The 25,811-nt window shown below is 43.4% G+C and overlaps 1 protein-coding gene across 1 annotated transcript in view; it reads left to right on the top strand.

The window, feature by feature from the left end:
- The window catches only part of KLHL41 (kelch like family member 41), an 82,199-nt gene extending 58,398 nt beyond the window's left edge, over positions 1-23,801 (top strand). The window contains exons 5-6 of the mRNA XM_085645357.1: positions 5,519-5,665; positions 23,395-23,801. Coding sequence (XP_085501483.1) covers positions 5,519-5,665; positions 23,395-23,506 — 259 coding nt within the window. The 3' untranslated portion in view covers positions 23,507-23,801. The remainder of the gene's footprint in view (positions 1-5,518; positions 5,666-23,394) is intronic.
- The last annotated feature ends 2,010 nt before the right edge of the window (positions 23,802-25,811 follow it).

Raw genomic sequence — 25,811 nt, 5'->3', positions numbered from 1 at the left:
TCTTATTAACGCCAGGTCCCTGATCAAAAACAATGTTGCCTTTAAGGATTTTGTTTTACAACATAATCCTGATTGGGTTTTTATAACTGAAACCTGGGCCAATGATTATTCTGGGCCTGACCTTGTAGAGGCTATCCCTTTGGGATATTGCCTCACCAGACTGGACAGAGTAGGACGACGTGGGGGGGGTCTAGGCATTTTGTTCAGGGATACTTTTAACTGTCGCTCTGAACCACTCTCCTCTCCGTCTGACAATTTCCAGGCACTATACTTCTCTATAAATATGACCCCCACAGAAAGTTTCTCCGGTGTCCTATGTTACAGACAGCCGTGTCCTAGAGCACCCTTTAGTCAGGATTGGTGTAACCGGGTGGAGCCCTGTTTAGAAAGAGCAAATTTCACTCTTCTTGGGGACTTTAACTTTCACTTAGAGAACAATGCTACCCTCGATACACAAACCCTTCTGGAAAGCATGAACGGCTGTGGCTTCTCACAGCTTGTTAATTCTCCTTCTCACGTAGCGGGCCATACTCTAGATGGGATCTTTTCCAGTGACCATCGGATTTGGTTGGGAGAGCCCCTCCCGCTAGCCTGGTCAGACCACTTTGCAATTCCCTTTAATTTAAGGGTAGTAGTAGCTGAGAACTTCCATCCTAAAAAGGTTAGAGCGGCGGATAAACTAAATTTTAACCGGATCAGCAATGAGGACGTTGCTAACCTTTTTATAGATTTTCAGTTTCCGGAATACCTAAGTGCTAATTTAGCCGCAGACAAGCTTTCACAAAAGCTTTTAGCAGTCACGGACACTCTTGCTCCTAAACAATGTCACTATTCAGCTAGAAAAAGGCCTTCCGCACCCTGGTTCTCGGATAGACTGCGGAAGATGAGACAGGAGTGCAGAAGAAAGGAGAGATTCTGGCGTAGAGATCTTGCACCCGCAGGTAGAGAAGTGCATAAACAATGTTTGAAACCATATAGTGGCTACCTGTTTTGGGCTAATCAGGATTATTAGGAAAATCTCACGATTCCTCTCTGTTGCAGCTCGTAAACATGTTGTTGTTGCATTAATACTGTCCAGATTGGATTATTTCAACACCCTGTATCTGGGCATTAACAAAGGACAGCTGCAGGGCCTACAGATGGTGCAAAATGCTGCTGCAAGGCTGGTGATGGACCTGCCTAAACACCACACTGTCTCAGCTTCCCTTCTTTCGCTACATTGGCACCCTATGGAGCGCAGAATCATGTTTAAACTCCTTGCCTCACTCATAATGCCTATTATGGCATTGGCCCAATGGGTATTAAGACCTTATTCCAGCATTATGTCCCCTTGAGGAACCTCAGGTCTGCAAGTAAGAATCTCCTCATTGTCCCGAGGTTTAAAAGGTTGAGATGGGGTGGGAGAGCTTTTTCAACTGCCGCAGCCAGCTTATGGAACTCTCTTCCTGATGAACTCTCGGGCCAAGGATCACATACTCTTTTCCGAAAGTCTTTAAAGACCTGGTTGTTCCCTGTGGGGCTTGTTTGAGCGTTTCCTTGTCTATCTGCATATTGTTTCTGTATCCAGCGCCTTGATGCCTTTGGGCTTATTTAGCGCGCTATACGTTGTATTTCATTAATTCATTCATTCATGATTGGCAGGTGCACTCTGTGACCAGTAGAGGGCATTTGGGCCATTTCGTCAGAATGTTTTACTGAAAATATAGTCATGCCCTTAACATCCAAACACCATTTGATACCAATTTACTTAGCATGTCAATAATAAGAGGAAATCAGAAATTACATACAGCATTTTTGGAAAGCCCGTTATTTTGAAAACTAAACACTTAAGACCGCAAACATTTTATGAAGGAATCTATCTAGCAAAATGATTTACCATTCAAAAACTCAAATTTTCCTACTTACAACTCTGGAAAAATCTGTCAGTAGTGTAGATTTTCCACAGTTACAATTTTAAGGTATAGGGTGGACTTGGGTGTTCCAAGGGAGTGTGGCATAGAGGTTGGTAACTTGGGATGAGATTAATATAGGGGGATATTAATATAATATATTATATTAATTAGCGCCAACGCATACATCCTTGCACCAGAGTGGAAGGGTGTCTGTGTGCAGGGGAGGGCTGTTTATGTGCAAGAAGGACCCCCTTCCTGCACATAAACAATCCTAAAATACAATTTTCTAACTTTCATGTGTGCTGCTTCGTGCAGCATACATCAACGTTACAAAATGGCATTTTTGAAAAGGTTTGTTCATATACAGGGAGAGACACCCTCCTGTACATAAACAAACCATGGAATTTTGCTTTTTCCATGTGTGCTGCACAAGGCAGCACACATGGAAAAAGCAAAAACGAGGAGAAATAAAGCATTTCTCCTTGTTTCGCCAACTTAAGGTCAGGATTTTTCTGGTCTTCAGTTCGGCGCTGCCACCTATTATCGCCGCCCTTGATAATAGGTGGCAGAGTCAATCACAATGGGTGTTGCGGTAGAACGCCCATTGCAACTCCCACTGCACGCCCCTTTCACGCTAAATTTAGCGTGAAAGGGCCTTATTCTCAAGGCAGTATTAAGCCACCTAATGTGGCTTAAAGCCACGTTAAGTGGGTTAACGCTGTCTTGAGAATAAGGTGCTGACCCTATCGCCACGGGAACGTCAGAAAAAGTGACGTTCCCGTGGCGATAGGGGCTTGAGAATATGCCCCTTAGTGTCCCAACATAGTCTGTATTCACTAACATCCACAATTTTAGATAGGCACATACGTGCATAGCTTTGATTTTTAGAATATATGGCATGTTTTATTTTCATAACCACAAAAAGAGTATATTTGCTAAAACCTTAAGTGTAAACCCCCAACCTTTAAGGCAGGATTATCCTTAGAGGTGATACCACTCTGCCCCGTCACACTTGGCCCAATGTTCCTGCAAATGAGATTACCATGTGGAAGAACACTGAGCTAATTGTACAGAGTGCAGAGTAACCCCTGGTAAAATCACAGGCAGGTCCAGGCATCAGGCATAGCTGGATTTAGATGTGAGGACACTAGCTGGAAACTTTAATTCTCATTACCTGGTATCCTCGCACATAAATCCGAACAGCTCATAATGAGCACCTTAAAATCAGCCCCTTTTCTTGTGAATTGGCAGAATGTTAACATGGGTGAATAAGTAGAGTGAAAAATGTAAATGTTTTCCATGTGTTAAAATAAGTAATTGGTCTTAGACCTGGCATCCTTGGCTTGGTTTTCCCCCTAACGTTTTGCATTCAGTCCTTCTGTTTTGCTAACTTCTCTTTGCTGGCCTTATGACTCTGTACACTTTACCACTGCTAAACAGTTCTAAAGTGCTGGAGTTCTCTCCTTAAAATGTGTTAAAATTGGCTTATATATCCAATAGGCATATTTAATGTACTTGTTAGTCCGTAGTAAAGTGTCACTACCTGAGCCCAGGGTCTGCAAATTAAATGCTACTTGTGGGCCTGCAGCACTGGTTGTGCCACCCACTTAAATAGCACTTTTAAACATGTCTTAGGGCTGCTATTGCAGCTTGTGTGTGCAGTTTTAAACTGTCATTTTGAGCTGGCAAAATAAACCTTTTGCCAAGCCCAAACCTTCGTTTTTAATATATATAAGTCACCCCAAGGGTAGGCCAGGGCACGGTCCAGACGTCAGGGTGCACTGTATTTAAAAGGCAAGACATGTACATTTTAAGTTTTACATGTTCTGGTAGTGAAAAACTCTTACATTCGTTTCTCATTACTGCAAGGCCTTCCTCTCCCATGGGATAGCATTTGAACTACCTTATTACATTTAATAAGCTTTAATTTCCAAATGGGTAACCAGTTCATGTTTGGTGTCTTTGAAACTGTAAGGAAAAACCCTAACTTATGGTGAAGTTAGATTTTAAATCCAATGTTAAAATGGCACTTTTATAAAGTTGGCATTTTCCTGTCTTAGCCATTTGGTGCCTGCAGCTGTCTCTGGGTCACATGACTGGGTGTGATTGACAGTTGGGCTTTGTGTATTCCTTCTAGATAGCCACACACAATAGGGAGCTTGGAAGTGTATAGATGGGCCATCACTGGCAGGATGGGTGGAAGGGGCTGGGCGCAGGGCCCCTGTAGTTAGTCTGGAGCCATGGCCAGAAACGTAGGGCAACTTTGCTCTTTAAATGCATTCGTCTAGAAGATTTTTCCCACTTCAAAGGCTCCACTGAGTATAAATACTGGACCTCAGACACCAACTCTTCAGTACACCTGTGGATACACTGCAAGGAAAAAAGGACTGCTGTGCTGCTGAAAAGACTGCCACTCTTTTGGAATGCTGCTCTTTTGGACTGCTGCCCTTCTGTGCTGGCCTGCTGCCTGATGCCCTCTTGCCTGGGTAAGAAGGACTATACCTGCATCTCTTGAACCCAGGACCCCAGAGTGACTCCAGGGGATAGTTTGCTGGCCTCCTGATCTGAAGTCTCAGATACACAACAGGCTTCCAGCAACCTTGCACCTGCACTCAGACTCTGACAGCTGTGAGTCTACCCTGCCAAGTGGTGCCACCACAGTCCTGGATCTTTGGAAGTTGGCTTAAAGGGTTCTGCCAGTGTCTGTGATCAAGTGGAAATGATACATCTCCTCTGCTCCGCAGCGCAAACCTGAGCAGAACTGACGCATCGCAGGTGCTGCGTGGGTCAGACCTGTCACACATACCTGCATCGCAGGCCATCACAACCTCCGCTGCATGACACATCCTCGGTGCAGGCCCTCGCATCCGTTGTCAATGATAGCCTCGATAACAAACTCTGCATCTCAGTTCTTCTGAACCAACGTATCGCCTCGACTGTGTGATGCATCCTTGATGCCATACTTTGCATCTCAAGCCCTCATTGACGGGATCTTCGACAGGGAAGCAGGACCTTGCACCACAACCTTGTCGCATCTCAAAACCAAACCATCTTTGACGTTGATCCTCGCAATGCTTCGCAAACCAGGTTTGAAGGTACTTTGTTCAATGGGCCTAACTGGGTCCCTTTAATCGGACCACACTCCATCGTGATAGGCCTGAGCTTGTGACTTTGTCTCCGTCCTGCGTGACCAGATATCCAGAGTTGGTTCTTTGTGCTTTTTGGTGCTATTTTTACTAAGATCTTCCGATTAGCATATCTCCAGTTCTACTGATTGGATTGTTGTCATTTTGGTCTTGTTTTTATTTATTAAAGAAATGTATATTTTTCTAAGCTGGTGTGGTATCCTTTTTTGTATGGTGGTTTTACTTTACTCCTGTTTGAAGTGTTGCAGAAATACTTAACACATTGCGTCTAAGTTAAGCCTTACTGCTCTGTCCCAAGCTACTAGACGGTTGGGCACAGGTTAATTTACGTTCGGCTTGTGCCTCGCCCTGACAAGGATTGTGGTTGTTGCTTGACCAGGGCTCGCACTCCAGTCAACCAACAACCCAATTTCTTACAATTGTTGTCTTCTTTTTTTGAGTTTTTCTTTCCTTCTTAATTTGTTTTCCATGTTTTGAAAGGTGGGAGGCCATTCCTGAGTTCCCACAGGAAAGAAGCTCCATAAATCTGGTCAGCATGGGAGGTTCCCTCTATGCCATTGGTGGATTTGCGATGGTTCAGCTTGAATCTCAAGAGTACGCACCCACCGAAGTTACTGATGTCTGGAAGTAAGTGCATCTTATTATTTTCAAAATATACACACATTTATGGTTTTCTAATGTACACAATAATGCAAGACTGTTTGTAGCACATACAGCTCAGATTTAATAATTATGCTTCGTTTTCCTATCACCAGTGCCATTTTAGGAGTCGGCATTAAACTCCTGTGAGAGGCTCAGATGCATTTACAGTGGTTGGGTTTATCATTTTTACCCCTACATACCTTCACATTGTGTGCAAAATGAGTACAAACACTTAGGACCGGGATTACGACTTCTCCCGAGGTGTATTTCGGTATTTATCACACAACCTCTTCTGAGGTTTTGCCCGACAATAGGGAATACGATGCAGATCTGTAGTGCTTTCCACACCAGAATCCACATGCCCGATAATAAACAGGGAGATGTGGACTTTATCGCATGTAGTAATTATGCGGTGTAATAGTTCCATCGCCTGTGCAAACACAGGTTTGCTCAGAAGAGAATTCTCCAGCCCACTTGTATTTAGGGCCCTAGTGATAACTTTCAAACATCACATAAGGACCACAAAAACTCAAATATAACTTAAGCTATGACCTAGATGCTTGCCACAGTCTGCCAGATAGTTTTCTGGCATCTCAACTTCCTCATTTGTAGATGAGTTTTTTTTTTTAAATGTGGTAAATCCTCTCGAATAGTGTGATAGGTTCAAATACATTTTAACGAGACTCTTGAACATTTCCCATGGGAGTACCCTCTCACTGCCATTATTAGGAACTTCAAAAAAATGTATGTGACTGAGATAATTATGCAAAAGACACCTCGATCTGTCAATTCAGCCAGATTGAGCCTTACCCTCATATATTCCCATGAATGCGTGGGTCAGTGTGCATTGTCGCTAGCCTTTGCTTTGGAAAGTTTTGCCTCGCCATGTCAAACCACCCCATGTGAGTGAGTGCCTTATCACACTCTAAACGCAGTTCTCCGTCCGTCTAGTCCGTGTCAGTTTTTAAATGTGATCACAAGACATAACAAAAGGGTTAAACAACACCACTTCCTGCCTCTTCAGTATATTGTTGTTGCTGTTTCTCGTGTCATTCTACAAAGCTCCTCCTCCTGTTACTCCACAGCTGCCATCATTTGTGGTTATGCAGCTTGCATTGCCCGTTTGTGGCTGGATTCAGCACTATGCCGGTCTGCTGCATCAGACTCCACCTCAGCCTCACTCTGATCAATGTTGGCCTCAGAGCCACTGTGTCATCATACGCACATTCCACCTCTACCTTTTCTCCAGGCCCTTCTTCCATAGGCACTTTGCTTTCTAACATTGTGTGTCGGTGGGGTCTGTCGTTACCTTATTCGTTGACACACCCTACGGCTGCGTGTCCATCAACACCACAATATCATCTTTGAACCCAACCCCAGAGTGCATTTGATGTATGACATCTAGTCCCCCACTTCCAGGGCCTTTTAGACCAGTGCCGTTTTAATCACCTTAGGCTGTTTTCCATCCTTTGGAATGGTTGTCTGTATTCTGCCTTCATGGGACTTGGGCCCTCATTTACATGAGCCCTGTGCTGCTGGAGCGTCACTTTTTATGACGATCCAGTGGTGCAGGCCTTTCAGTCATATCTGTGAGGTGACTTTGCATGGCCTCATTGACATGGAGTAAGGCAAGGCAGTACAAAGCACTCTCTTGCCTTACTCTACGTCAAGGAGGCGTTCCATGGCCGTTGCAGTGGGTGTTCCCACTCAAAACTCACTGCCCCAGATTTAATACATCATGTAAACCTGGGGCAGCACCAAAAACGTACGCCTCCCCAGAGCAGGCGTAAAAAGGAGAAATGTTTACATTTCTCCTAGTTTGTTCCTCTTTCTCCATTCCCCATTCTGCAGCACACACAGAACAAGGAAAACGCCTCTTGTGCAGGAAGGTTCCCTTAACAAGGATTTTCAACCTGCATTCTTCTACCTTGAGGGTTAGTCAGAGGGAGTGACCAACACCAAATCCCAGCCATGATGGTCTTATTTCTGCAGAGAAAGACAAATATACTTAGGTTAGGTACTCCAGGAAAGAGCTACTCAATTTTGGTGTGCTAAGGCTAGGCTTAGGTCACTTTGTGAAGTGTGTTAGGCTGATATTGCCCCCCAGCTGGTGTTTCAACCAGAGTGCTGACCCTATGTCTCCGTCTACAAGGGTACGAGAGACTGGAGGAGGCTAAGCTATGAGAAATATGAATGGAAATACGAGTAAGGACGAACAGGTAGGTCACACGGTAATACGTGAAGATTCCCACTTCACTGGTCATTTAAGGGGTGCCTTAATTGATGCCCGTTCCCTGTCAAATATGCAAAAGAGATTTTTGAGTTGCTTTTTTAAGGTGGGCTCGAAGTCAGTGGCTGCTGGCAGGGAACGGGGGCAGGAGGGCGGGGCTGGCAGGGGGGTACAAAATATTTTTAAAACAAAAGGAAAAACACTTACCTCCTCCGCCTCGTCTCCCTCGTTGCTTTAGAGTCCGGAAGCACACAGACTCCCCATAGCCAATCACATTGCTGCAATGCAGCGTTGTGATTGGTGAGCGTCATAGTTCGGCACTCAGACTGGGACAGAGAGCCTGTGCATGTTCCCCACCCAGGCTGCAATGCAGCCTGGGTGGGGAATATGCAAAGTGTGCAGGACTGTTTTGCCGCCGAGACGGCCGGCCAAGCAGTTCTGCGCACTTAGGGGCAGATTTACTACTTTTTTCATGTAGCGCACTGCAGCAGGCGCAAATGCTATGCTGCGCTGTGTGAAAAGGAGAGAGGAGGAGAGCGCCCTATTTACTAAAATAAGGCACTCTCCTCCCCTCTCATTAGCACCGGCGCTGAAATCCGCTCCTGTGCGCCAAAGAGACACCTTTGTGCCATTGTGCAAGGGTGTCTCCGTGAGTCTAGCATAGGTTTTGTACTGGAAGGAACCCTTCCAGTACAAATTACAATGCATAGACTCACTTTACTCATTTTCCCACTTTGTATGTGTGCTACAAAGTGCAGCACACTTGAAAAGTCGTAAACGGAAGGACAAATTAAAGCATTTCTCCTTTCTTGCGCCTACTTGAAAAGGGTGCAGTTTTCTCACGCTAAACCCAATATACTTTACTTAGTAAATTGGGTTTAGCATGAGAAACCTTGGGTAGTTGCATGAAAACACCCATGCACCACCCTTGGTACGCCCCCATAGCGCAAAGCAGCGCTATGCGCTGCTTTGCATTACTTTTCCGTTATTTCTAGCGCTAAACAAGTTTAGCACTGGAAAGTAAAGTGGGAAAAAAAGATTTTGCACCGATTTGCGTCACTTTTGTGACGCAAACAGAGGTGCATAATCTTAGTAAATCTCCCCCTTAGTGTGCACAATCCACTCCTCCTCCCTGAGCCACCAGCCCCGCCCGCCCTAATCCAACCCTTCAGAAACATAAAATAAGATAATAATAACCACGTTATTATCATTTAATTTTTCACTGCTCTGAAAGCAGTGGGGCAACGCTCCCCCACCTCAGTGGAGGAGCCGCCCCTGCTTGAAGTTTTATTTCTGACTGAAACATGGTTTTCCAACACCCCCTCTCTTGATTTTGCTGCCCTATGTCCCAATGGATTTACTATTCCCCTCAGACGTGTGGGCAGAGGTGCAATTATAGCAAATACTCCATTATGTAACTTTCTCCAATGGAATTTTCCTCAGCAGAGGTTTTAGGGTATTCTACTGTGTCCCCAGCCTCTGTTTTCATGATCGGTGTCTTAGGTTACTGTCTGCCCACTCCGGTGGGAACTTCCTTGGATGCCTTCCTAGCTCTTCTGCTTCCTCTGTTACTGTCCCATATCAAATCATTGCGCTTGAGATTTTAACATCTGGACAGAATTTCTGCTTAGTCAACCGGCATCTAAATTTAGTAGGAGAATGACTATCTAAGAGCTGTTGCAGAGAGTTCCGAGGCCTACCCATCTAAAAGGCCATATGCTGGACCTGATGGTTGGTCCAATTGACACTGTGCACTGTGGGGAAATTATACCCCAGGTGTGATCAGATCATTACTTGGTCAGGTTCACCATTACTTTAAAGACTAACATCTCTCTTAGATTGGACAGATCTAACATAGTACAGCTGAGATGCCCCTGGGGTAGGTTATCCCTTCCAGACTTTGGCCGTAAACTCGGCACCATACACAGGGTTCCTATAACAGATTCTACTGCTGAGGATTATAATTGCCATGTCACTGATTGACAGAGCCCTAGGTGCAGTGCTGCTTTTAAAGAAGGCTAGTACTAAAAGAGACAGGTTTTTGGCTCCTTGGTGTACTTCATCCTCAATAAAGGCCATGTTTGGTTGTAAGAGATTGGAAAGAATCTGGCATCTGGACTACACCTTTTTGTCCAAATTGGAGCTTAAATGCCCTGAAGCACTATAAACAAATGCTAGTTACCTCTAAAGCTGAATGTTGCACAAAAAAAGATTCACTGGGACTTTCCACACTGAATTATATAAGCCAATCATGCTCAAACCTGGGCCTCCTAACCTCAGTCTGGTCGATATTGTTGATATTCCAACATCACAAACTGGTGGGGTCACTACGACTACAGAGGGATCACTGGCACCCTCCTTGGATCACTTTGATCCACTCTGCTTGGAGCAATTTATTGGGATTGCATGTTCTATTTCATCCGGATCGCCTTTGGATCCAATTTCACCTGTGTGGAAAGCCCTTCCTACCGAACTTATCAATCCTTTGCGTGATGTCTGCAATAGTTCTTTAGCTAATCCATTGGTTCCGCTGATTTGAAAGAGGCACTCATTATTCCCTCATTAAAGAAACCTAACACAGATCAAACTGTCCTTCCCAACTTTGGGCCGATCTCTATGCTGCTCTTTATGGTTACACTCATGTAGAAGTATGTGAACAGGTTGTTCTCTGTCTTTCTGGAACAAATTCAGATCCTGAGCCTGTACAGTCTGAGGTCAGACTGGGACACAGCACGGGAACAGCTTTGCTATCAATTCTGAATGACCTGCGTATGTCAGCTAATAGGGCTAATCCGGTGGCCTTCGTGCTACTGGATTTGTTGGCCGTCTACCACACAGTGTCACATTCCATTCTTCTGTCCACACAGTCGGAGGCCAGCATTGGTGAGTTAGCATGCCAGTGGTAAGAATCCTATTTAAAGGAAAGGTGTCATGCAGTATTCCTTCCACCTTTTATGTCAGAATTTAAAACTGTGCATGAGTGAGTCCCACAAAGGTCTACGCTAAGTCACATGCTGTTTAACATCGATATCCATCATCTGGCAAAATCTGTTATATCTTTTGGGTTTAGCTGCATGAATTATGCAGACAATACTCAATTATTAATTAGTGTGGATCAACATGGTTTTTCATCCTTCTATCTAAGTATGTATTCTATCTAATCCTTCTATCTAATCCTTCTATCTAAGTATGACTGGAGTTATCTCCTGGCTGCACTCCATTGCTTTAAAGTTTTTTTCTGACACAACCGAGGTGTTTTGGATTAACGAAAATCAACCTATGCAACCCTTTCTCTCCAATTTCATGCCTCTATCTTTCTCCGACCCTCCTGATCCAGAGACATCAGTGAATAACTTGGGTTTAAATTTTGAGTTGGATGTATCCCATGAACGTCAAATCAACTTTCTGACATCCACATGCTTCTTAAAGTCTACAAGTGCTGAAGAAAAGTTTGACACTCTTCTCAGTGGCAACCATTTAGAGTCATCTAGACTATGGCAATTCTCCTTTCCTGGATAAATGTGTTTATGGGCCTACTGGAAAAACCCCAACACATCCAAAATGTTGCTGTCAAACTAGCTCTTAGTCTATCTTGGCATGACTCTTCTGCCACATTGGTTTAATTGCGGTGGCTCCTAGTGGAGTAAAGGATTACCTTTAAATCCATCTGCCATGTACATTGAGCCTTACACCACACCGGTCCAATGAGTCTTAGATATAAACTTACCTTCTACATTCTGTGCTGCACCCTTCGCTCTACTGATGCATGTCTTCTTCTTGTACCTAGATTTTAACTGGACTCGGTCCAAAGGTTTAGTTTTTTCGGTGGCGGCAGCCAAAATGTCGAACACTCTTCTAGTAATTCAGCTTGGTCTCTTAGTGCCAGGACACCTATATAGGTAGCAACATGCTCTATAAAACCTATAAAACATAACATAACCCTACCCTCTCACGATAATCTGTGAGATTACATGTACAAATTACTTGTGTACAGGCTATACCACAGGATAGCAGCAATCCACTTTTAAACTCCTACTCGCTTTACCATACTTTTCACAGTAAATAATTTGGGCCTACTGCCTTTGTCCTAACTTTTCATAGTGAACAGATCGAACCTATGGAGTCTGACAACACTTTTCCCAGCCTGTTTAAAACCCACACAGGCTCAACGCGGCGCGGGACGCGCTCTTTGAAGACCTTACCTGTGACCTGGCAAACTTGCTGCTGCTATCGCCGTGAGGGGAACGGCCCTGCTGCTGGGGAAATCTGTGCTTGTCACTTCCCGAGGCCACACCGTGAGGGAGGAGAACTACATTACCCAGAGGCCCTGCTGCTGGGCACCCGGCTGTGAGGAGATCAGCCTGCGCCCAGCCTGTTTAAAACCCACACAGGCTCAACGCGGCGCGGGACGTGCTCTTTGAAGACCTTACCTGTGACCTGGCAAACTTGCTGCTGCTATCGCCGTGAGGGGAACGGCCCTGCTGCTGGGGAAATCTGTGCTTGTCACTTCCCGAGGCCACACCGTGAGGGAGGAGAACTACATTACCCAGAGGCCCTGCTGCTGGGCGCCCGGCTGTGAGGAGATCAGCCTGCGCCCAGCCTGTTTAAAACCCACACAGGCTCAACGCGGCGCGGGACGCGCTCTTTGAAGACCTTACCTGTGACCTGGCAAACTTGCTGCTGCTATCGCCGTGAGGGGAACGGCCCTGCTGCTGGGGAAATCTGTGCTTGTCACTTCCCGAGGCCACACCGTGAGGGAGGAGAACTACATTACCCAGAGGCCCTGCTGCTGGGCGCCCGGCTGTGAGGAGATCAGCCTGCGCCCAGCCTGTTTAAAACCCACACAGGCTCAACGCGGCGCGGGACGCGCGCGGGCGACGCCCGGGCCAAGCCCGGGCCAAGGGCGGGCCCGTCCTTGCCCGTCAGAGCCCGGAGGAGTCTGGTCTGGGCCACACCTCCGACAATTGAAAGCAGCCATCGATCGCTGCGCAGGTGAGCGCCACCCGCCCCCATTGTTATTCTATTCTATTCTGACATTGTTACTCCCCTGTAATACTGTTGTATAGCCACTTTGAAAACCATGGGGAAGCGCACTAACGCTACGGTTACGAAATCAACTACTACTTGTATTGAAAATATGTTGGAAAGGGCAGTTAGCATCGTAAGTAATGAAATTGAACTTACGGAGAGGCGGCTATCTCTCGGTCTGGGACAATCTGCTCCACTTATTGCACCACTTACCGGATTCACTGACGAGACTTGTGACCTATCTGCTAACAATTCCATAGCCCCTGCTTCAGTTTCTGAAGCGGCATGTGACATTATAACATCAGATTCACCTGTACCAAACCCAGATGCTAGAAACGTACCGACATCTACTATGGGGGCCAAACGCAAAAGGAAAGTCGGAGAGATTGCAAGCGTGAAGAGAAAACAACCTAGCCGACCCTGCTCTACACGCTCGACCCTAACCTCATGGTTTCACCCATCCACTAATCAAATATCTGAGGACATTTCTCTGGTTGATATGATCTCCCGTACGGTTGGAACACAAACAGACAATAGTCGCCCTTTTTCTACTACTGACAATGATTTTGAAAACAGAGTAATTGATACTAGTTATCTAGTAACTGTTATTACAGATCATATTAAGCCAGTTCTCGATAATTTCCTCTCCTCTTTACAAGACCGTATTAACGGCCTGCTGCTTGTTCAATTTCCTAATCCGGTACCACAGCCTCCGAACGTGGTACCTCAAGCAGTTGCCTATACATGTGACCGTGCCGATATTGGCGGGCGAAATGCTAATATTCTCTCAAATAGTAAATGTATTCCCCAGCCAAATACTGAAGTGACACCCAATCCAATTCCGGGACCTAGTAATTGCGTGACTTGTAATAAGATTCGCACCTGTCTTGATGTGAGAAATATTAGGGATGCCAATAGCCCTTTGGACCGTGTTATTGAAATTTCAGATGGTAATGTATCAAATAACAAGTCACACACCATAAATGTACCCATAAACCAAATAAATAAAACCATACAAGAGGCCGATACTAACCCAAAGCCAACAACTAATCTTGTGGGCAACAAGGAGGTGTTAAACCTGCCCCCTGAGGCATGCCCATACGTCGTAATTTTAGCAGGTGTTCCCCCCTTAAGAGAAGATCAGTTTGAGTCCTGGGAGCAACTACGCTGCAAGTGCGTGGATTGGCTTACCAAACATAAGAGATTCAGGCCCTCATTGATCGGGAACATAATTATGGTACGACGAGTAGGCTGGTTGGGGACTTCACCCAAAGATATCGATGGTGACTGCATTATCATCAATTTTCGACGACAATCAGTGGCTAAAACTATTTTGACACCCCAGATGGAACAGATGGGTCAAGATACTAATATCTGGGCCCTACCTTTAGGTTATTTCTATAAACCTGTATTTGAAGTGCCACCCCGTAATATACACGATTACACTACAACTTATAACAGATTTACCCCGTTGTCGGGCTTGGACTGTCAAGATTGACTGCGTACTCAGTCAGTGAAGGCTCCAAGAACTAACGCTACAATCCTAGTACCAACCCAAGATAGTCCCCATGCTCCCATATTGGATATATTAGACACCAGGGAAAATAATCAGACACTTAAAATCTGAAGTTGGAATATAGCTGGTTTGTCATCCAAGCTAAATTTAGTGGATTGGCAAGCATTAATTAATCAGCAGGATGTTGTTATGTTCCAGGAGACTTGGGCAACCCAGGATTTGTATATGGAGGGGTTTGAATGTTTTAATATCTTGTCCCCCATCCCCACATCAGGCAGACCTGCTGGAGGTCTGTCAATTTGGATTAATATTAAGGCAGGTGGTCGTTTCAGAATTATACCTACGAACAGCGACAAATTTCATGCAGTTCTTTATACTAGGGAGTTTCAATTTATTTGATAAATTTTTACAATGATGATTTTAAAACTGTGCCCAATATGAACTTTTCATCTCTGTTTAATTTTGTTTTACAATTACAATCCAGTACGTGCGATGACCAAATTATGGGTATATGTTTGGGCGGTGATTTTAATGTTAAGATTCACAGACATTTTTTCTGCTATCCGACTTGACACACAAGTTCCTCTGAGTCAACGAGGGGAACAACTAGTGAATCTTTTAAGTTCCCATAATTTCCGGAATGTTATGCAGATTGCCGATCCCTCCCCCCCTGACAGTAGCGCAATTCCTACCTATAGAAGCAGAGGCTCCACTTCTATTATTGACTATATATTTGTAACCGCCTCTTTAGAAAGTTATGTGTTAAAGGCAGAGGTGATACAAACTATGCAAAGCGACCATAATCCGATTAGTACTACTCTAAGCTTTTCACGTCGCCCTGCGCATGATTTTGCGCTCGGTGCACGAGATCTGGTGGCATCAAATGACAAACTCAGAGTAGTTTGGCGCAATATTGACAACAACACTTTATTTGAAAAAATGATTAAACACCACTCAAATCTGGTGGACATTTGTTTAACGCCCTGCCTTTATAATATAAAGGTAGTTAACGCCTTTTCAGGGCTATGCTCCGGCATTAAAAATATACTGTCTAAACCAATAAGGGAGCCGAATTATGAGCTTGGTTGGTTTAATGCTGAATGCTCTGCGGCTAATAGAGCATTAAGAAAGGCCCTTGTAAGCAAACCCAGAGTGGCGTCCGCTATATCATCACTCAGGGCAAACTATAAAAAAGTTATAAAACGCAGAAAGGAAGAGCTTACTAATAACAACTGGGCAAATCTTGTGCAGGCTAATGTGTTAAAAAACAGCAAGAATTTTTGGAAGGCAGTTAAGGATATGAAATCTATGGGTAATATCCCCACACCAATTGCATGTAACATTATGAGTGAATCTTGGGAAGATCATTTTAGTAAGATTTATGCTGCCCCAATTTCCAATAATCCCAAAAAAGAATACATATACACTGGTGGGATATTGATTGAACTATATGAGGTCGAAGAAGCAATAACTCAAAGCCTGGGGGGCAATGCCCCCGGACCAGACGGTCTCCCTATCGACCTTATTAAAAGTAAACCTGATTTTTGGGCGCCACTTCTTACGAATGTTTTTAACAATCTCACCAACTCATCTATCCCAGACACTTGGTCAGTTAGCACTATTGTCCCAATTTTTAAGAAAGGAGACCGATCCAACCCGAGCTGTTATAGGCCAATCTCATTGATTGATAACACCCTAAAAATCCTGGGACGGGTGTTATTTAACAGAATTAATTCATGGGCTGAGGATAACAAGGTCCTGCATCGGTCTCAATTGGGTTTTAGGAGTAGGGTCGGCACTGTTGAACAATGCCTGAATCTTCACCTGATTGTCAGTAAATACACCGTAGCTAAGAAAACACCAATGTATCTGGCATTCATGGACCTTACCTCAGCCTTTGATTTTGTAAACAGATCCCAGCTGTGGAAAACCCTTTTAATTCTCGGCCTTGACGACTCATTAGTCTCCTTTTTAGCATATATACACAGAGACCTGAAAGCCAGGGTTCGCATTGGAAGGAACGGTGAGGTCTCTAAGCCAATTGAAATTGGTAGGGGGGTCAGACAGGGCTGTGTCTTGGCCCCCCTCCTATTCATTTTATACATCAATGACCTATCTAAATCTCTACTGCCCCTAACTGAGGACGTCCCTAGCATCGACGGGAATAAAATCCCCGCGCTGCTTTATGCAGATGATGCTGTGCTAATGGGGCGTACCCCTAATGCCCTGAGAGCTTTGGTCAACGGTTTTGTGGAATTTATGGCAACATTAGATCTGTGTACTAATTTTAAGAAATCATTTTTAATGTCATGTGGGACTAAGAAGTATTTTAACCTTTCTATTGTATCTAACTCTACCAGATTGTCTAGCACCAGCACTTTTCCGTATTTGGGCCAGGTCTTTGCATCTAACGGTTTGTGGAATGATCACATTGCCCATTGCAATAGGAAATTTATTAATTCTATTAATACAATTCTCAGGCTACCCAAACCCAAAAACATAGAGGTAGTGCCTGCTATTGTCAAAATTTACAGACAACAATGCATTCCAACCGTTACGTACGGCGCAGAGGTATGGGGGAACACTGCCAGCTCACCTATCCAACGAGAAGAGAACAGGTTTTGTCGCAAAATATTGGGTGCCCCATTTTCCTCATCTACATATGCTTGTCACGGCGAGCTTCACTTATCCTATATAGAGGATTTTATTAAGGCACGCCCGACATTATTCTGGCTTAGGATTTGGAAAAATCCGGCCGCACAACTGACTAGGGAAATTATCCTGGATTGTTTAAAATGTGACAGAGGGCTGGTCATATCATGGTTGGCCGGAGTCCACAAAAGCTTAATTAGCCTGAATTTGGAACATCTTTTTAGAAACCCTTTAGCCCACAACCCCCCAAGCATTAAAACTGTGGAAAAACTACTCTATGCATCGTATAAAGAAACTAGGCTAGCAGCTGAACGTAATAAAACCTCCGTTGCTAGATATATGCGAATAGAGCATGTATCCACAGTAATGCCTACATATCTCTTAAAACCTGTTGGCTGTTGGGAACGGGGTCTATTCTTCAGGCTAAGGACCGACACCATGAAATACTTACTGTCTTTTCCAACTGGCTATTCTCTGAACCTTGATCACACCCCCTGTCCATGTACCCACAATCTGAAACAATCAATGTTACATTTCTCATTCTTTTGTTCCTTCTATTTACCGCTCACGAAAAAATTTCTGATTCCGTACTTTAAATCCCGATGCGTAACTGATTATAAAATAGCCTATGAGTTGATGCTTGCAATTGATAATGATGAATTATGTTTCCGAGTTGGATCCTTTTTAAAAATGGCTGTACGTTTTCGTAATTCTATGATTTCGGACTAATTTCTTCTATGTCCAACTGTAATAATGTTTTTTAACTGCACTTTTATGGATATGTTGTTTTTATCCGAATAAAGTTCATATTGATTGATTGATTGATTTTCCCAGTTGAGCAAATCAGGCCTAAATACTTTCTCATAGGCACATAATCAACGCAGGCCTACAGAATTAATTATAAATAAGGTAGCCATCAGAAAGTCTTTAAACTTCAAATGTGTAAAGAATTCAATTTAGGAAAGATATATACCACTTCTTATAGGCAAATAATCAACGCAGGCCTACAGAATTAATCATAAATAAGGTAGCCATCAGAAATAGTGTTTAAACTTCAAATGTGTAAAGAATTCCATTTAGGAAAGCTATATACCACTTCCAATAAGAGGCCCTAACAAGGAATACCCGTGCAAAGGTTCTGCTCCAAGGGTTTGTCACAGTGGGTAACTAACACCAAAACCCTTGGCTACTAGTGTAATCTGAGATTCGATGTTACAAAATAGCCGTTTATAGGCTTTAACGCAGCGTAAAAATAATAACCCACCAGTAAAGGGTTGCAAACGTTAAAATATGCTTCCACTAATAAATAAGTGAGACCTACTGCTTTTGTGATAGCTTTTCATAGTAAACAGATCGATGCATCTAACTTAACGTTTCTTTGGAAGATTTACACAGATAGACGCACAAGAGGTTGAACCGGAAAGTCACTTTTACACATATATTCTGGGCATGTCTCCAGGTGGAACACTTCTCGAAGGAGGTAGAGTAATTCTTGAGGAGTTTATTTGGCACACAAGTAGATAGTGTTGGGTAAAATTACTACTATTCAGTGTACCCACAGAAATACTCAAAACTACTATGCAGTCTTGGCTTAATAGTGGCAGGAAGAAATACTGCCAGAGAGTGGGGAGTGAGCGATGCACCTGATCTGGATAGCTGGACATCGACTGGTGAATGCTGGCCACAAATCAAATCTATGAGGAGTGAGGAAGCTCAAAAACAAATGGGAAAAATGGCAACCATGGCAGCAATCCAGAGGGGTGTTATGATTCAAGATGTAAAAGGGTCATTCCTGATGCTGTTGAGGTCTTTGCTAATGTTCTATTATTGGGTAAAAGTGATGGACTACAGCGAAAGTATGTGCAGCTGGGGAAAGGATCTGTAATCTGCCTCTGGTGCAACCCATTAAGTGATCATATGGCGACTATGTTACTTTTATTTTAAAGTTATTAAAAAGTTGCTTTAAAAAAAAAAAAAAACGTTTTCCTAATTAACCTATGGTCTTTATCAATGGTTTGACACCATGAAAAGAAAAGCTACTGCCAGGCATACTACCATACAATTGCAAATGTGTACAAAATAACAGTTCACAAATAAAATACAGCCCAGTCGAAAAGGACCAACAAGGATTATCACTGTGAAGATTTGCTATCACCAGGTTTTGTCATAAAGGGAAAGCAAGATTCCATGTGACAAAATGCCTGTCTACAGGCTTTAACACGTTTAATATCAAACCAGTGTTAAAGGCCTACTGGATCTTACACATGCTTTTCACAAACAAATAAGTCAGGCCTTGTACCCTTTAAATAATATTAAACATATCTGTGGCATCAGACATACATTTTCAAATGATCCAGTCAGGCATATAGTTTTGTCATTGGTTTGTGAAATATAACCTGTTTAGTCTAACTTTATTGAAGATAAGCTTTCCTACAAGGCAACAGTCATAAAAGTACACACTTATAGCTGGCAAAACAATATTCAAGTCCATCTAAGAGCCTAACAATTACATCACATTACACTTCTGCTATGCTCAGTGTTTGTCGGAGGAGGTAACCAACATCAAAACCTGTACCTACTGTGGTAATATGTGAGATTCTATGTGACAAAATACCTGTCTACAGCCTTTAAAAAAGCGTAATAACAATCCACCCTTAAAGAGCTATTGCCTATGACGTGTTTTCACTATAAAAAGTCGGGTGAGGGCATCCAGCCCAAACTAGAGTTGGCGGATATCACAGTAAATGTCCCCACTCCCAGTAACAAAGAACAAGTAAAGTCATTTCTTGGGCTTACAGAGTTTTGTTCAAAATTCATAAAGGGGTTTGCGAGTGAGGTAGAGCCCATCAGGACATTGCTGAAAAAGGGAGTTAATTTTGCGTTGTCAGACGAGCTTGATAAGGCGGTCAAGGCAGTCAAGCTAGAGATCAGCAAGATGCTTACCATGGGCCATTTTGACACTAAAATAAGACGATCCTGACCACAGATGCTAGTCTTAAGGGGTTGGGTGCTGTGCTTACCCATGTAGTAGATGGTGAAGAAAGGGTGGTTGTTTTCACCTTAAGAGCACTCAAAGAGGCGGAAGAACATTACTCGTGCATTGAGAGAAAAGCTCTAGGTATAGTTTGGACTGTCATACACTTTAAGTTCTATTTGTGGGGCATTCACTTTCTAGCAAGAACAGCTCATGTCCCTAATTCAATTTTTTTCCTGCTATCACAGCTAGAGGCTAACTCTGAGAATCAAACGATGGAGCGAAGGATTGGAGGAGTTTAATTTTCAAGTACAATATCTTCCTGGTTGCCAAATAAAGCTGCTGATTGTCACATTTTCTAGTAGGAAGCAAGAGTGATGAAATCATTAATGATTCCAGTTGTGTGAGCTGGGTATGGAGCTTGCCATTACGAGAGATGAGTGGGTAAAGAGTGTGGAGGACGACAAAGTATTTCCTGCTATCAAGGGTTGGCCTGATTACAAGGTGTTGGATCTAGTCTTAAAACCATTTTGGTCAGTGAGAAATGAACTCACGTTGTACCAAGATGGCCTGATGAGAGGGGATAGAATTATCCCTCCTAGGGACATAAGATCAAAGGTAATAAATTCAGGCCATGAGGGACGTCTTGGCATGAGTCTTACCAAAGCCCGGGTGAGTTTGAGATATTGGTGGCCGGGCATGTTGCAGCAGGTGGAGATCGTGTTCAAAGAATGCTATTTATGTGCCTCTAATGATAAGACCTGCATCACCAACTCAGTTCCCCTGTCACCTGCTGTTGTGCCTGACAAATTATAAACCAAGTTAGCTCTAGATATTATGGGCCCTTTTGAGTTGTTGTCACCTACAGAAAGGTTTGTTTTGTTGCTGGTGGACTACAGTTCAAAATTGGTATCAACCATGTGTGGGTACAGTGAACACCAGGGTAGTCTTGAAGTTTCTCAAGGAAGAATTTTTCAGTGAAGGGGTACACAAGTATCTGTTTAAAGATAATGGAGTGCAGTTTATCTCACGAGAAATGTAGGAATTCTTGACTGATTTTGCGATAACTCATCAAAGGACAGCTCTTTATGCACCACAGGCCAATGGCCTAATGGAACGAATGAAAACAGTGGAAGAGGCTGTGTGCAGAGAGCCTTGGAAACCAGAGTTCCACTCAAAGGGGTTCTTAGAGCCATGTGGTGGGCACATCGCATTGCTCCTAAATGTATAACACAAAGGCCTCCTTTTGAATCATTAACGGCAGAGTAGCCCTTTCCAAGTTAAACCCAGAGTGGTTACCAACCAACAGAGCTGTGGGTTTGGATAAGGAGGAGATGGGGGCCAGACTCACATCTTATCAGCAGAGATATAAGCTCAGATATGATGAAAAGAACTCGGTCAAAGGCAAGAAGTGGTGTGTGGGGGATCTAGTTCTGCTAAAGAAACCGAGGTGGGATAGAAAGGGTGTGACTGAGATTATGAGCTCTTTTGCTATTACTTCAATCAAGAAAAATGTGGTAAATGTACATACGGGTTGTACGTGGAGCATGTCTAGACTGGTGAGGTACTCTGGCAACAAGGCTAGTTTAAAAATTGGAAAAGGTACAGTTCTGCCAAGGACAAATATACACAGTAGCGAGGTGGTCTCACCAGACGACTCTTCCAAGAGGTGTGCTTCTGGAAAAGATCTTATGATTTTAGTCTTCCACAAGATTTAGAAAAACCAATTTGATTTAAAGATTATTTCATGAAATGATTCTTATCTTCTAGTGCCCTCTTGGTCCTATTACAACATGGTTTGTATGCTTAACGTTATTTTCATTTTTATTATTCTTATATTTAATTGTTGGCTATTTTCTGTATTGTTGGGTAAGGGGGATGTGTTGTAGCTATATTATATGTGTACTTTCCTTTAAGTACATGTAGGCAGAGCATGCCAGGAATGTTCACAGTCTCCAGGGAAGTGAAGTTCCATGTGTGTCAGTTGGAGACTGTGAGCTACACTGGCTGACATTGTTGGTGGTGTGTTATTCTTCTAAAAAATATACTGTAAAAATCTACTGGAATCCGCCCTTTAACATTAAGCTTTCCACAACAAATTATATTGAGTTTTGACAGCGATCTATGGCTTTTTGGGCCTGCAAATATACACAGGATGATAATTTCAACATATCCATAAGCATTCAAAAGAACCTGCACGTCTGGCACCATCCCCCCCATGAATGCAACACAAAAATACATAGCATGGACATCAACTTGAACAATGGTCCCCTGCCTTTCTATTCCTCGCCCCGCCCTCATACATTTGAATCTTCCCATCCATCCACGATGAGGAGAGATCAGGGTCCAGCACAACTCCTCTATAATTCACCCACTTCTGCCTCATCTTGGGATGTTTCTGCAGAAATACCCTCCCCTGGTACTGCGACCTCGAGACCCATGCAGTGATCCATCCCCTTTTTCCAGGTTGCGAGGGCAGAGGCGACTTGGCCTTCCATGTCCTGGTATATCCCACTTTGTCAGGCTTAATCCCAAAAACAAGAGTAGTGTTTTATATCTATTTACCTCAAGACCATCTGTGACATGCAGGCGCATCAATTTCGGGTCTAGGGGGATTTACCAGGATAAGACTTCACTGAGACAGGACGTCACTCAGCTCCAGAACCGGTCCAGCCCTGATCAGCTCCACACTGTATGTGGGGATGTACCTTCCGCCGTGTGGCAACGAAGGCAAGCAAGGAAGGCAATCACCCCCATACATCACAGATAGTGCCACGTGTAGTATGCCCTGTGGAGATATTTGAGTTATATTAGTTTGAGATGGGCAGATATAGCAGCCTCCCGGGGCACCCCCAGGGCCTCAGTCCAATCTTCGTTCTCTAGGGTTCCAATATTTGCCTCCCACTGGGCCGTTACAAATGAGAGACTAATATACTTTCGCTTTTTTTTGGTCGCTCAGATCACCCAATAGGAGTTTACCCTACAAGGAATTGAATTCAGGGAGAACAGGTAGATTCGTCTCCCTCGACCGGAATCAAGCATCCTAGGACCGGTTTCGGGGTTTCACCCCTCATCAGCCAGAACAGTTAATGAAATCAACATTTGGGAGAAGTTGAAGCCCCTACCATTATTTTTCTCTAAGCTCCATTTTCTGTTGATCACTTCCCTGAAATCAGGCCAGACCTCAACAGGCAGTTGTTCAAAGCGAACAGAAAACCTGTAGAGAAAGAAATGGAGGACACTGTGTGAAAAAATATAAAAATGCAACACAGAACAATCACATCTAACTATGTCTGTGCTCCCCTTCTCCACAGGTATGAAGAGGACAAAAAGGAATGGAGTGGAATGCTGAAAGAGATACGCTACGCCTCCGGGGCATCGTGCCTTTCAACACGCCTCAATCTGTTCAAACTAACAAAGTTGTAAACTCATAATGTGTGACTGTTGCTTCCAGCCCAAGCACCTCACAGTTTTATTTATTTTTATGGCCAAGATTAGAGGCTATTCCTATGAAAGACTCAAGTACAGAGCCTACTCGCATTATGGTCAGGGGCCTGGTACCAACAAAACCGTGTCCATGTCTACAGTGTGTGCAATGGCTTACCCATGAAAAATTAACACCACATGTCTTTGAAAACGCAATTGTAAATGTTCGTAAAAGTTTAAAAAATGTGTCATAAGCTCAATAGGTGTGAACAAAATAAAGCTGAATTGTATATAATACGTGAAAAGTCGAAATTGAAGGAAATAACAAGTAGAGTGGCTGACATATAGTAAGCACACTCTTGTAATGGTCCTACCCCATACCTGTTTCTCCTGCAATCTCAAAGACCCCAATCGACTTGGGTTAGGATGTAGCAAGTTTACTTCACAACAAACAATGTATTGCAGCAACAATTGCATGTTATAAGACTAGTGCATACAATGTAACATAAATCACATTGCACACATTTTCTATATACAGCCCCTTTTCAAGGAATGGCCATAACGTCTGTCTCAGCCAATATGGCATAGTAGATAAAGTCATGTTGACATATGGTAACACATCACAGCTTAATAGTCTTCAAGGACCGCAAACCACCTTTTCCCTGTCAGGGCACTCTGACACATCTTAGCCACACCCCAAATAACTTCAGGGGTACCCGAGATAGCTGTGCCTGCACTCTCCCAGATATCACTGTCATTTTGTGGCAGATTTTGGCCCTTCTATTGGGTTGTAGGCTGGGTGTTCCTTTGCGACATGCGTATTGCAGCATTGCAGGAAACAAAGAGTGTTCCTTGTGGTCATCACCCCATGTCTAAGTATGACCACTTACGGTCACTGTTCTGGCTACCTAGCCTGAGGTATATAAGCTCCCAGGGGAGATGAAGGCAAGGCCCAGCCTCCTTCATAAACATTCATCTAGCCCTTACCCTCCATGTCAAAATTAATATTGGTGCCTTTCCACTGTTTGAAGTAGAATTGCACCTATTAATTTTCTTTAAAGTCTTCTTCATGCAAATGTTCAGTTTAGATACACTGGACTTAATATTAGAGGTTAGACTGTTTTGGCTACTCAGAATTTTGACAAACATGTTAGCCGAGACATGGGAATGCAAAGGGATGTGTCATCATCACAGAGTTCGCTCAAGTTGTGACACTGGGAAAAGAACTCTACTTCTTTGGCTCGACAGCCAAAAATGTAAATATCAAACGAATGCTCTGCTTTTAGACTTGTTTATTGGACTCAGTCAAAAATCGATAATTTAAATATTTTCACTTTAGAGGTTGAAGCCTGCTAACCGTTTTCAAGTACAACGTGAATGCTGCTGGATAGTACTGAAAAATTTCAATAATGGCTTCTTTGATAACACAGAGATGGTGTTCAGGCTTTCAACTGTTTGATCACACATCTCTTCCTGGAAAAAGATTCATGCACCACAGCACACTGTGGGGCCTATTGACAAACTGTTGTGGTATGTGAAGTAGTTGTACAGTAATACTAACAAAAATTCTATTCACTGACCCATGTGTAGTAACCTCTGCCTCTCTCATCTTTTCTATGTGTAAATCTCTGCACACATAAGTACATGATTTAGGTGTAGATGTGTGTGGGGGGAAATGATAGGAATATGGAAAATCATTTAAAATGGGAGGGGTACAGTGAACTATACATAGGGGTATAGAGAGGACATGCTAACACAAACATACACCCCTAAAAGAATAAAACCATTGCTAGTCACAAACTGCTCTCCTGATGTTATGAGAGCCCTTATGGCATATGGTTTATAGTTTCTTAGTAAAAACTGTCTGTTTGTTGGACATAAACGTCAAAACTGGGCAAGACTGATTCTACAGATACCATCAGAATGAGTTGCCCTTTGTCCTGCGAGCTCACAGTACACCATCTGTACCCTAAACTTGACCAGGCAACAAATGGATTCTGCAACCCCGGAACATGACAACCCTGACTCCCCAATGAAATTGTGGTAACAGATCTAGAACCTTTTCATTTGGTTACTCATGCATACCCAGAGAGATACACAAGAAATACACAACATGCAGTTTCAATATTTATTGAAACATTGTGATTCTTGAGTAAAAGACGTGCTGTGCCGATAATCAATAGAAGGAAACAGAATAATGTTATTAACATAATGAGAATGGAAGATAAACAGTTCAACCATTTTGCTGTTACAGAAAATATATACTTGCATATGAATACTGTAACATAATGTACTCCTACCTAGT

This window comes from Triturus cristatus, chromosome 3_1 (assembly GCF_964204655.1).
Source record: "Triturus cristatus chromosome 3_1, aTriCri1.1, whole genome shotgun sequence".
Classification (NCBI taxonomy): domain Eukaryota; kingdom Metazoa; phylum Chordata; class Amphibia; order Caudata; family Salamandridae; genus Triturus; species Triturus cristatus.
The sequence above is the reverse complement of the archived record's forward strand: the minus strand, read 5'-3'. Positions and strand labels throughout refer to the sequence as shown.